At 54.7% G+C, this 12,629-nt stretch overlaps 1 protein-coding gene across 1 annotated transcript in view; it reads right to left on the bottom strand.

The window, feature by feature from the left end:
* ATP11A (ATPase phospholipid transporting 11A) overlaps positions 1-12,629 on the bottom strand; it is a 74,143-nt gene that overhangs the window by 46,305 nt on the left and 15,209 nt on the right. The window contains exons 5-10 of the mRNA XM_040620383.1: positions 11,690-11,779; positions 10,853-10,933; positions 7,528-7,635; positions 5,211-5,339; positions 2,969-3,072; positions 2,426-2,476 (exon numbers count right to left, since the gene is read on the bottom strand). Of these exons, the coding sequence (XP_040476317.1) occupies positions 2,426-2,476; positions 2,969-3,072; positions 5,211-5,339; positions 7,528-7,635; positions 10,853-10,933; positions 11,690-11,779 (563 nt within the window). The remainder of the gene's footprint in view (positions 1-2,425; positions 2,477-2,968; positions 3,073-5,210; positions 5,340-7,527; positions 7,636-10,852; positions 10,934-11,689; positions 11,780-12,629) is intronic.

The raw sequence follows: 12,629 nt of genomic DNA, 5'->3' as shown, positions 1-12,629 counted from the left end.
GGGGGCAGAGATCGAGGCCTGCGCCTCACAGACTCCGTTTCAAGGGAAATCGTTTAAACGTGGAGTAGCTTCTATCTGGATTACGAAAGTTAGTCCGGCTCCGTGGGAGCGTGCGGCCTCCCCCCGGGAGGTAAACCTGCTCTGTAGAAGGGCCCAGCGGGCGCCTGCTCTCTGACGGGGCCTCGTCAGGAATGCAGGCTCCCAGCCCACCCAGACCGACAGAGGGGCCCCAAATTTCCGAGAAGGTGGTGTCTGTGACTCGAGAGGATTCAGCCGTTCCCACCACATCCTCAGGGAGACTCCATGAGTCCTGCGGGATCCGGTCTTACTTTCAAACACGGAACACCACGGGCACTCACCCCCACAGCAGTCGAACCCACAAGGGCCGTCTGCGGGCAGGTGGCCTCCAAATCCGGACCCCTGCACCTTCTACTCCGGGGAAGCAACAACCGAGGAAGTTAAAAGTCACTCGTGAAGAACAAGCAGGCCCTAAGCACTCAAGGCTCCACGGTGAGCAACAGACCGAGTCTCTGCCTTTAGGGGGTTCCTGTTCTCAGGGCTCCCCTGTGGGTGGATCCTCATTGCTCTCACTTCCCATGAGCAGAAGAGAGTAAGGAGCAGAATGCAGTCTGTGGATGTTGCTGCTGTCAGCATTCTCCTGATCTCCCCTGCAGCGGGAAGGGACGTGTGCTCTTGATGTTTCAGTGCACGGAACGTCCCGTCACCACAGTAAGCGGAGAGCCTGCTGAACACCACGGACTTGGCGCCTTCCGTACATTCAGGTGACGCAGCTCGGGGTCCACAGCCGGCGGAGGATGAGGGCGGGAGGCTGCTGCCCGGGGCACGCCTGACCAGATGCATCTGCCCAGGGCAGCTCCGCGGTCTCGGCACTCGTGCTGGGCGTGACCGCCACGGACGCTCCGGGGCTGCACACTCGCTGTCTGGTCCTCTTACAAGGACCGTCAGCCTCTGCGAGCGGCACACATACGATGCCCGCCAAACGTGCTTAGGAAAACAAACGGCCCTTTTAAAAAGTGTCTCTGGGAGGTCAGAGAATAATTTAGTTTAAAAAGTACTTTGCTTCTAGACAGGGGAGGACAAAGAAGAACCACTCTGAGTGGATGAAGAACTGGGATATATCATTCATCACTGTTCACACCACGAATTTACAAATACCTGTAATACTCAAATATTGAAAGTCGGCTGAATAGTGTATGTACTTAAGCAGCAAAACGAGACTTAGTATCAACATGTGAAACACAGTCGTTATGACCTTCCCAAGCTACTGAGCATTAAACCTCCTCTCAACGTGAGGCAGGAGAAGCCGGCAACGTTTCTTTCTTCTGATTCATCCCAGCAACAATCTGAATGAATCTCAGTCTGCTTCGTTCTTCAAACAGTACTTCTCACGAGACAGAAATGCAGGTTGTTTCTTCCAGAAACTAGGAACGTCCCAGCACCTGTTTCGGGAAGACTGTGGCCGTGCCTCCACGACCTCTCAGAAGCACCGCGAACGTGCTGATGGACGCCGGCCACGACTCAAGAAGCCACAAACCATTTCCATGAAACAAACAACTTCGAGAGGGGCCCCACGGTCTCACATTTAGCTGCCATCAATTTCCCACTGAGATTATTTCTACTTCTAGGCAACTGTCTTCCTTGACACACAAGGTAACACCAGGACAGCGGCAATCTGGAAACCACTTAAGTGGAAAGAAAAACAATTTCTCCAACACAGGGGAGGCAGGAGCTTATAGAAATGGTCAGCTCCAAATCCCACTCAAAGTCAACTTCCTACACGGTCCATCTTGATTACCACGACGGCAAAGACCCGTTAGACCTGGAAACCATGTCCAGATGACACACTGGCAGGCCTGGGGATGCGGAGAGCCGGTCCCGGAGGAGAGCGGATCACACGCATCCGGCCACTGGCTGGCTCCAGGGCACTGCCACCTGGTGGGTGTGGGTCCTTGTCCACAACCCGTGGGTGTGACCTACACGGTCCCCGGACGAGACACATCCCCTTACATCTAGACCGAATCTAGAGCCAAAACGGGTGCCAGTGATGGTGCCAAGTAGACACATACATGCCAGTAAAATGGCCTCACGTCAGAAACTGATCATCTCCGAGACTAAAGACACACTCGTCTGTCAAGGCAAAGAGCACTTTTCAGAGGGCAGCGGCTCACTGTCCGATGGCTCCTAACACTGTGAGACAATGTTTCCCATGAACACTGTCAGCTTGTTGGCACGAACAGCTATACTCACAGGAGAAACCAGAGAAGACGGTGGGACCTGGACCTTTGGGAAAGCCGAATTCTACTTCCCAAACCCACCAGAGCAGCAACCATGAAAGCCTCTACCGGTAACAGAAGAATGCACCGTAACCTGACAGCACAGACGGAAACAGCGCGTCTGTCCTCACCTCACCACGGGGTCGTTCCGATCGTTGTAGACGTTGATGCGGCCGACGAACCTGGCAACAGAGAAGCCAGGTCAGTGCCGCACAGCTGGGGCGGGAGAGGCGGGCCGGGCGCCTGCCGTCCACACCGCCTCCTGCTTCCATTCCAGGACGGAAGCGCTCTCTGCTCGAGGGCTGCATTCCAGGCCAAAAGCTCATGGGCTTCCTCCCCCTTTCTTCTTTTACTTTCTTTTTCTATTAGCCTAAGACTCCAGGGATTTTCCTTAAAATCAGTTCCTCAAGTTACAGAAAATTACTTTTTCTCCAATAAACTTAGTTCCATTAAGCCAGCCCAAATGTTTGCATAAAAATAGCTACAGATTTTAATGTTGCTGGACTACGAAAATATTAAGTAAATTATTTTATTTCTGGCTTGATCTTGATTTTTAAGCAGGGGTTTACATTCTCTCTCCAGACAAGCACGGCGCCAGACGAGGCGGGGTGGGGAGCAAGAGCAGCGCGCGGGGGCGGGGGAGCGGGAACGACGGGGAACGCGGACGGACTTACTTGTACAGGTCGGGCTGGGGCTGCTCACACTCAATCGTGGCGTGCAAGCCGTCTATATCTTCTTCAGTATGAAACCCCTTCGTGTCTTGAACGGCATAGTGAGTCTGCGGATCGACAAAAAAGGTGAATTCACAACAGAACGAGGGACGCGCACCTGACGGCCGAGGCGGGGGTCGGCGTCCCGCGTGACCTGCCGTGCCTGTAACTCAGCCCCCGAGTACAGAGCCGCGGTGCCGAGTCAGAGAAAACGTGTGAGTAAACGCGTAAGTACTCTCAGTCAACGCGAACTCGTGTGCGGGTGCTAACAAGCTACGGAATCAGGGGCGCTGGCGGCATTCGTCTGCGAGGCGCCAGGGAACTCCTGCCTCGCCCACCGCCCTCAAGCGGGGGAGATCCTTCTTCAGAACGGACACTTCAATCTGTCCCTGTGATGGCTCCCTGTCAGCAAATAAATCAAGGAGTCAATGTTCCTTTTCCTCATAGGATGCCCTACTGTGTGCACAGTGCGTCTCTGGCATCACAAACTGCTCAGGCCTGGCGCTCTCCCCGCACGGCCACGCACTCGACATCGACAGAGGGCTCCACGAACGTGAGCGCGCCTCGGACCCCAGCGGGCTTGCAGGACACCGAATGCCCGGCCGGCCCCTGGTTTCCGATGCGGTGGGTCTGGGGGGCCCGAGAATGGCATTTCTAACATGACCCAGGCAATGCGGATGCACTGGCCCAGACGGCATCACTAACGTGAATGGGTGGGCTCGGAGCCGCGCGCGAGGGCCTGCTGCACACAGCGTGTCTCTGAATGTCCTCCCGTCCTCCCGGCCACCAAGTGCTGGGCGGGAAAGGGCGCCACAGATCAAGACAGGTGGGAGATAAATCACGGCAGCAGTCGCTTTTAGAACATCCTGGGACACCTACTGCGCACCTGGGACGTCAGGCAAGTTTCTAAGCATATTCTCGTAAGAGTCCCTGGAAGACAGGTCTGTCCCCACGTCAGGATGTGAAAACTGCAAAGGTTAAAAATGCCTGCCCAAGGTCACACGGGCGGCAGCGTGACCAGTGCGGGAGCCCCTGTGTCTTTCAAGTTACCCGAAGGACTCGGGTAACTGCAGCACCCAGGCCCAGTCAAATGTGCAGACGTGACGTCAGAGAGCACACGAACGGGACGCTGAGCCCAACTGCACAAAAGGTGCAGCGGAGCGCCTGCCTGTCCTGGATGGGGAAACGGCCATCACGTCTCGACAGCCACGGTCCCGCCGGACACCTGCTGCAGCCACTCACTAGCCATGCTGGGGCATCCCTCCCACAGGACGGGCGCGAGGGGCCGCCCGGTGCTACAGCCAGGGTCCACGTGGCTCGCTGAGTGTCACGGACACGGGAACACGATCCCCACACTCCACACACCTGACTCCACAGTCACCCGACTCTCCCAGGGGCTCCCACCCTCCACAGACATGATCGATCGTGCCGGAATGGGAGCCCTCTCGGGATGTCTGCACAGGAAAGGGACCCCAGAAGTCCCGCAGGGTTTATACACAATGATCTGAATGATCCACAAAAGGAGGAAAATACCTCTTCCCACTGTAGAAATCCCACTATTAACTGCCATTTGCCAATGCCTCAGACATGGTGGGGTCCCTGAGCCTTGCTCACCTTCCTGAACCCCTTGGAAGCTCCCATTTTCTTAAAATAATGAAATCCTTAAATAGTGATATGCTCTATTCTTTCGTGATTGTTAAAGTTTTGTAGCACCAACTGGCAGGACAGAATTCCATACCAAGTATAAGAAATTAATTATAAATTCAGAAAGTCCTTAAGATATTTTAACAAAAGGACATTCATTACAGTGACAGTCCTCAAAAGTCTAGACTTGTGTGGCTTTTCACATAATTCCAGTCTAGTGAAGACACTAATTTGACTAGTAAAATGAAAATTTTCCAAATTCCTACAATCTACCCCTGGCATCCTGGTCCCTCCGCTTGATGACACAGCTAAGAAACAACAGGAAGTGACTTCTGTTAACCCGAGGTGGTTGGCGGTTATGGACTCTGAGGGGGGGACAGGAAATGGTGGGATGTGGGGAGAAGCAAAGCGAGGAGCCGTGTGGCCGGCCCAGCTGCCCAGGCTGCTCCATAACCCCTGGAAACACTGGGTTTGCAAGCACGGTGCTGCAGCGGCCGGCCACACAGCGTAGCGGGCACAGCGCCCCACGCGGAGCCCCACGCGGAGCCCCACGCGAAAGTACTTTGTGACTGGACTCTCCGTCTAAGCTGGCGGTTGTCACGTGGCAGGTCCCATCTGCGCGGCTGCTGGAGAGGAAGATCAAGTCACAGGGGAAGGTCTCGTCCTCCTTGACCATGACGATGTCCCCAACCTGCAGGACAGACAGACAGCTTCGGTGTGGCGGCTCCGTGGGGCAGGGGCTTCTTCCTCTGCAGGAAGATGTGTGGATGTGAGGGCACTCCAGGGAAGGACTGTGTGCCGGGGAATTCTGCCCAAACCGTGGAAAGACCAGGTGGGGGTCTCGATGGACCAACTTTAGACCCAGGAAGGATCAAAGCATATTATGATGGAATATTCTGCAGTGAAAACACAAACCCCCATAACGGGATTATCCTTGACTGAGCCCAAGCTGGACAAGTTCAAGCGTTTGTTAATGAGTCTGAGTGGGGATTACTCCTGCAGGAATGTGTCGATCCAAAAAACTCCCTTAACCGGCAGGTGTGAGCAGCTGTGACGAGGGAGGAGGGGAATTGCTTCTGATACACAGGAGGGGGTGGGACTCCCCACCAGTCCCCAGTCCCCACATGCAGCCCGTACGATTCCATTTACGCCCCGCCAGTCTTGAGATAACAGAATCTTAGAGACGGACCACTGCAGACTGTTCTCGAACGGCCTCAGGGCCCTCCGCAGGCCTGGCCCTGTGGCACCGGGTCCGTGCAGAGCCCTCTCGGCTCCAACTGGCCGGCCACAGAGCAGACATTTCCCGTAGGAGATCAAGGCATTAAAAATGCAACTTTCTGCGGGTTGATGCTATTTAGGTCTGTTTATTAAAAGTATGGAAGGCTTTGCAAAGGAAATACAGTCATTAAGGGAAGTGCATGAAGGGCCTGGGGTCTGAAGAGGTTTGTTAATATGTGCACAGGGCCCCACCAGCACTCTGTCCCAAACCCCGTGACAGCCAGGAAATCATCACCGGTCCAGGCGAAGTGAGGGGAGCTCAGTCAGAAGTTCTAAAACAGGGGCAGCTGGGTGGTGGGGGCTCAGTCGTTAAGCATCTGCCTTCAGCTCAGGTCATGATCCCAGGGTCCTGGGATCAAGCCCCGCATCGGGCTCCCTGCTCAGTGGGAAGCCTGCTTCTCCTTCTCCCACTCCCCCTGCTTGTGTTCCCTCTGTCACTGTGTCTCTCTCCGTCAAATAAATAAAATCTTTAAAAAAAAAAAAAAAGGTCCTAAAACACCTGGACAGGAAAATTTATGGAACAAAGAAGACGCAGGGGCACCTGGCTGGCTCAGTCGGTGGAGCATAAGACCCTTGATCTTGGGGTTGTGAGTTCAAGCCCCACGCTGGGCACAGAGATTACTTTAAAAAAAAAAAATCTTAAAAAAAAAAGAAAATGTTGCTTAAAATCTTCAAAATACACACAATAGTGTATATGATATGTGTTGGACTAGGTTCACAAAGGTGGGCCACGTGCTGGTGACACGTGAGCAGTCCTCCAGGTGGGTCCTGGGTTGGATGGAGTGGGGGGCATGGGGGGGGAGGGAGGGGGGGTGGGCACAGAGTAGGGAGATAGGAGATGAGGGTGGGGAGGGGGATGGGGGTAGGAAGGGGGGATGGGGGAATGGGGGATGGGCATGGGGAGGGGGCAGGGGAATGGGGTTGGGGAGGAGATGGGAGAATGGGATGGGAGGGGGATGGGGGAATGGGGTGAGGGGATGGCCATGGGGTAGAGGATGGGCACACAGGTAGGGGATGGGCGTGGGATACGGGGATGGGGGGGCTTTAGAGATGAGAGGCTGCCGTGCATGAGGAGGCGGCAGGAGGGCCCAGCCGGGCTCCGTCCCCGGGCTCACGGCTAACACTGCTCAGGGCCCGGCCTTAGAGACCACACCGCCGCCTGGCGCACACGCAGGTGACGTAAACAAACACGTCAGTTATGCTCACGGCTCACTGAGACAGGAACTGAAAACACAACCTTCAGCGAGCTTTCCGCCTAATCTCTCAGTTCCCAGCTAGCGGAACTCGCCGTGTTCGAGAACAATGTTCCAACAGCGTCCTGGAGCTTCCTCTATCCTGACTGGCTGGACAGCCCTGACCGGGTCTGCGAATTCGGCTGCTCTAAAAGAGAAGACTTATGACAACTTCAAGTAAGAACTGAGGTTAAGGGAAGAGTGGCAGGTGCTTAGCTTACTGAGAAGGGTCTGGGGACGCAGTCGGGCCTGTACCCAGTAACACGGCGATCCTGGGCACGGGTCTGGCTGAAGTAAACCCCGCTACACTGAAGCTTTTTGGGTTCTAACTGTTCCCAGTTTTGGCGGAAGAAGCGCCGTGTTGCTTACCCTCAGCCTTCGGCTCTGCTTCCGAACCAGCTTGCCGTGCTGGATGAAATGCACCGGGCACTGGTTCATGGCGTTGTCTGCCTTATGGCGAAGCCAGTCCTCGTAGCCCTGAAGGGGAGAGAAGCCTGTGAGCTGGAGCAGAAGGCGCGGAGGGCCCTCAGATGGGCCACACTGTGGGTACACGCATCCAGCCTCGGCCGTGGGACCAGCAGCGAGGCTGCAGTAAAACCAGAGGATACCTTTCTCACACCAACACCCCCCCCCCGAGTCCTACATGTCAACCTTAAATGAACCCCCAATCTGCCCACATCTTCATGGCCCCCGCTGCCGTGCTGGCCCATCCATCCCTCTAGGCGGTTGCCCCCCGCACCTGGCGCCTGCAATGATGGGGACACATGAGCCCCGAGGCCCCTGGGAGCTCCACTTCCCCATCTGCTGTGGGGCTTCTGAACGTCCTCCTGTGGGACACGTGTCTACTGTCTGTGCTCGAGTCCACTGGGATGACCACACGTAGCTGCTGTCAGCACCCTGGCCAGGGCCTCACTCGGGCGGGAGGACCAGGATGGGGTCTCCTGTTCCCCTTCCTGCAGGCCCAGGTGTGAGCCTCACCTGGTTCTCTGACCCAGTGAGCATGTCACAGGCCCCACCGCTGGCACTCTGCACCCCTACAATGCAAATGCGTGCAAATGCACGTGCAGGAGGCTCAGAGGAGAGGGGTCTGAGCCGGCCCCCAGGGGATGCTCGGCACTTGCCCGGAAAGGAGGAGGTGATACCATGGGAAACGGCATGAAGGGGCAGGATCGGACGTGGGTGGGGACAGGGGCCAGGCCAGCCTGGAGGGTTGAGGTCAGTATGGGGCATGCAGAAAGCCAGGTAGAAAAGGCAGGTGGGCAGCCGGGGAGGGCTCTGGGCAACTGCCTGACTCACTGAAGTCACTGGAGATGTGAACAGAGGGGGTCAGATGCTTGTCAGGAGCACCCAGGTGGGAGGACGCACATCTGGGACTAGCAGACGCCAGGCTCCCCAAAGGGGGCTTCCTGAGCTGCAAGGAAGGGCATTGGATCCCCTGTACGTGTGGGCTGGAGTCACCAGGGAGCCAGGGCTGAGGACGGGAGGGCTGAGGGCCATCCAAGTCGTCCAGTGCAGCAGCCAGAGCAGGGAGGTGTCCGGAGATCTGGGGAGGTGAGGAGGAGAGGACGGGGGGCAGGTGGAGGGGTGGGAAGCCAGGAACCCCGAGAAGTGAGGTGAGGAGGCTCAGGAGGGGGAGAGGCCCCACAGGAGCTTGGGGCTCCTTCCACCCTGCTTCTGCCTGCCCACATTGACTGCCGGCGTTCGAGGGTCTCCTCCTCCACGCTCCTGCAGAGGCCCTCACACGGTGCTCTACGCCAGCCTCTCAGGGAGTGAGGGGGTTACCCTTCCAAAATTCAGAGACAAGAACCGGAAGCACCGAACTTTACTGAGCCCACCACTCAGAGATCTTTAAAGATGACCCACGCACTCCACCCCTCCGTTCTGCTCACCATCCCCCTTCTCGCTCTTCCTCCTCAAAAAGGCCCCTCCTGCTCATGGTCTTATACTTTAATGACACATGCGTGTCACAAGCAAGCGAAGTGCTGCTTTCAGTGTTTACAAACGCGTGAGTACAACCTACTGAGTATTTCCGTTGTCACTCAACATGCCGTTTTCCATACAACGGGCTCACTCATTTGAACCACTGCACCGTAGCCCCCACACACGCAACAAACGTGCCGCCCACTGCCTCACTGAAGGACAACCCGTCCCTAGTTTTTCTTCCCCAAAAAAGCCTGCAATGAACACCCCAGGACACACCGCCGGGCCTCTGTGGTCTATCCTGGGATGCACATAATACGCACTAACTGCATTCACGGCCTCCACTCCATCAGTTATGCCAAACGGTCTTCCAAGATGGTGCTACCGTGCTCCCATCAGCGGCAGGTGCACGCACTTGACCACATTATCACCCCTGGCTGCTCTTCAGACTTCCACATTTAAAAGCCAATCCAATGCGTGTGAAGTAAAATCATTTGTTCAAATCTGTATTTCCAGATTACTGGTGTGTTGAGACATAAAACCCAAACTGAAAGGAAGACATCCTTCAACGCTCCTCACCGCTCCTCACACTGTCTTGTGTAGACACTCTCGCACTGAAGATGAGCGAGGCTGGCAGAAGGCAGCCCGGAGGGCTCCTGACACACACACTGGAAGGTAACCTGATCCCGTTATACATTCTCCCTCAATCTAGAGAAAATACCACTCCGCGGTACTGACGTACCACTGTCGTCCAGTGGCTGTTCTCATGCGAATACACACTTCGTTTTACTTACAGACTAACACCAGAAAGGCATGGCGTGTCAGCAAGAATTGGACCATCAACAACTGCACTAGTAAAATTTCATTTTACAAATTATCCAGATCTCCCAATGAAAGGCTGACCTATCAACCCTGAAATATAAACACCATTAGGTTCAAAAGTCTGCAGCCGATAAGGGACTTGTTTCTGGAACATTTAACGAGTTCTTGCAACTCATCAATAAAAAGACAAAAAAACCAATTTTAAGATGCACAAAGGACTTGATGACGTGTTTCTGAAGAAATACACACAAAAGGCCAATAAGCACAGGAAAAGACGCTCAATATCATTAGTCACCCAGGGAAGGCAAACCAAAAGCACAAAGGGCTACTTTGCAGCCACACCGCGGGAGACGCCGCCCTGACAGACGCAGACCGGGGGCTCTCGGGGGCTCGGGAGGGGACGGCAGGGACTGCTCATGGGTACAGGGCCTCCGTCCGAGGGGATGGGAAATTTCTGGAACCAGACAGAGGTGATGGCTACAGCACTAAGATGGCCAGATGATCAGTGGACGTAACTGAGACGCATTCTTCTCACCGTCAGGGACCGGGACCATGGAGAAGAGCCGAAGGCGCACGGTGAGTCAGGAGTCCGTGCGCTCACTTAGGAAACCGCAGCCCGGACTCTGCCCACAGCGGGTCCTTGTCGTTCAGACAGTCCAAAGTGTGGACAGGCTAAGAAACTCTTCTAATAATAGATTCCATCTCTGGTTGGTTCTGAACGTGAAAATCTTGGTTTCCTCCTCAGACTTATAGGACACCACCCTAGCTGCTACGTTACCTAATCTCTCTCATTTTAGCTCAAGTGTCAATCTAAGTTACCAAAATGAATGTCTAGAACTTAACTAAATTTCCTGTGGATTCACTGAATAAACCAGATCACTTTGCTTTGGATAAAAGGCGACATTACATAACAAGACGGCTCCGTCTCCCCTCTTCTCTGCAGGCGTCTTACCTGTTTGATAGCCGTGACGGTGATGACGAAGAACAGGGGAAGCCCGCTGGTTACGGGACTCGTGGGGGTGTCGATGATCAACTGTAATTAAAGCAGAATTAGAGCCGACCTCAAAGCTCGTCCTAGCGACTCTAGGCAGACCGGCTGGCCGGTAGCGCCAGCAAGAACGGTTGCTTTTGCTTATTGTAATCCCACTTTATCCCCCCACTGGAGATAAATGAGACTGGGGGCACATCACCATGTAAATATACCATGAAGCTGAGGCTGGTTTGCTCTAGACAGGGACCTGCTTAAGGAAGCCTCACTAACGGTGGCAAAGACGCAAGTCGGATTGCTGCGTGCGTTTTAACTTACTGCTCTGCTTTTGGTCCCACACTTTAATGACATTATTTGAATAACTTGATGTTGGGGACATCTGAAAGTCCTTCCACTGTATTTTGCATGATTGAGAAAAATGAGGTTGCTCGTCTTAAAACACATCAGATCTTGCTCCCTCCTTCAGACCCCACTATGGTTTTCTCTCTTCTCGCTCTACCCCACGCGCACCGGGGACGAGGATCCACCCAACGGCGCTTAGCTTGGCCGCTGAGTTTCTCCTAAAGATCAGGGGCTCCTGATTCCCCCTCGAGGACTGGACACCAGCCCCAAGGCAGACTCTTCACGCGTCTGCTTCAGCTCAGACGCCTCCCTGAACCGACGCACTTGTCCGTGAAGAAACAGAGGAAGGGCTCCAGGTCCTGCTCTTTCTCGTTAGCAAACATAGCTAATCTCCTGAGAATAAAGGGTTGCTTACGTAGACTTTACACTAAGGGATCAAAAAAAAGACAGCGGCCTTACCTGTACCAGAAATATGATAAGAAAATAAAAGTTGGCTATTCTTCTGAATTGTTCAAATAAGTTCTTGGGTATGAAGTTCCAGAACGTGTACTGTATAAAAGGAAAACGAAAAAGTGTCATTTTGATCACATTCTACTTTTTATAGTGTCATCTACGACATGATGACAGCACTGGATTTCGAAGCACAAAATGTTTAGTTTTAGACAGAAAACTCAAAAGGCAACATCCAGCGTTCTGTAGATGCCTCATGCATTTGTCGACCACAAAAATGAACTGCTAACACAGAGCACGTTCTCCAGAAGAGCACACGCTACCCAACGCCAGGTAATTCCACGTCCTGCAAGTAGCCTTACGACAGTTTCACCGTTAAAACAGGTTTCTTAAGACGTAAACGTCCGACTGTTAACACATCCATGTTGGGCGTTCCTCCCTGACTACTTCCTTCTCTTCTGTCTTGTGACAGCGTCACCAGCTGGCCACAGGAAGCAGTCCCTCCAAGTCAGCATCGCGAGGCCGTGGTGTGCCGGCGTGGAGACGGCCCCACGCGCGCCTCCTCCGCGCAGGGAGTGGAGAGCAGTCCTGGCTGCCACCTCTCTCCAGACTTCCCATCTTTGCCTCAGGAGGAGTTCCCTTACCTTCTGCGTTGACGGATGTCATTACCCTCCTCCCCCGTAAACACTGTGTTGGTGTTTGTCTATGAGCCCTCCAAGTGCAGTCCAACCCCACCGCGTCCACCCCCCCAGCACCCCTCCCCTCCGCGTACTGCCCGACCCCACCCCGTCCGACCCCCCAGCACCCCTCCCCTCCACATACTGCCCGACCCCACCCCGTCCGACCCGTCCAACCCCTCCGGCACCCCTCCCCTCCGCATACTGCCTGACCCCACCGCGACTGACCACCCAGCACCCCTCCCCTCCGCGTACTACCCAACCCCACCCCA

Source organism: Ursus maritimus, unplaced genomic scaffold, assembly GCF_017311325.1.
Source record: "Ursus maritimus isolate PB19 unplaced genomic scaffold, ASM1731132v1 scaffold_10, whole genome shotgun sequence".
NCBI classification, from domain to species: domain Eukaryota; kingdom Metazoa; phylum Chordata; class Mammalia; order Carnivora; family Ursidae; genus Ursus; species Ursus maritimus.
The sequence above is the reverse complement of the archived record's forward strand: the minus strand, read 5'-3'. Positions and strand labels throughout refer to the sequence as shown.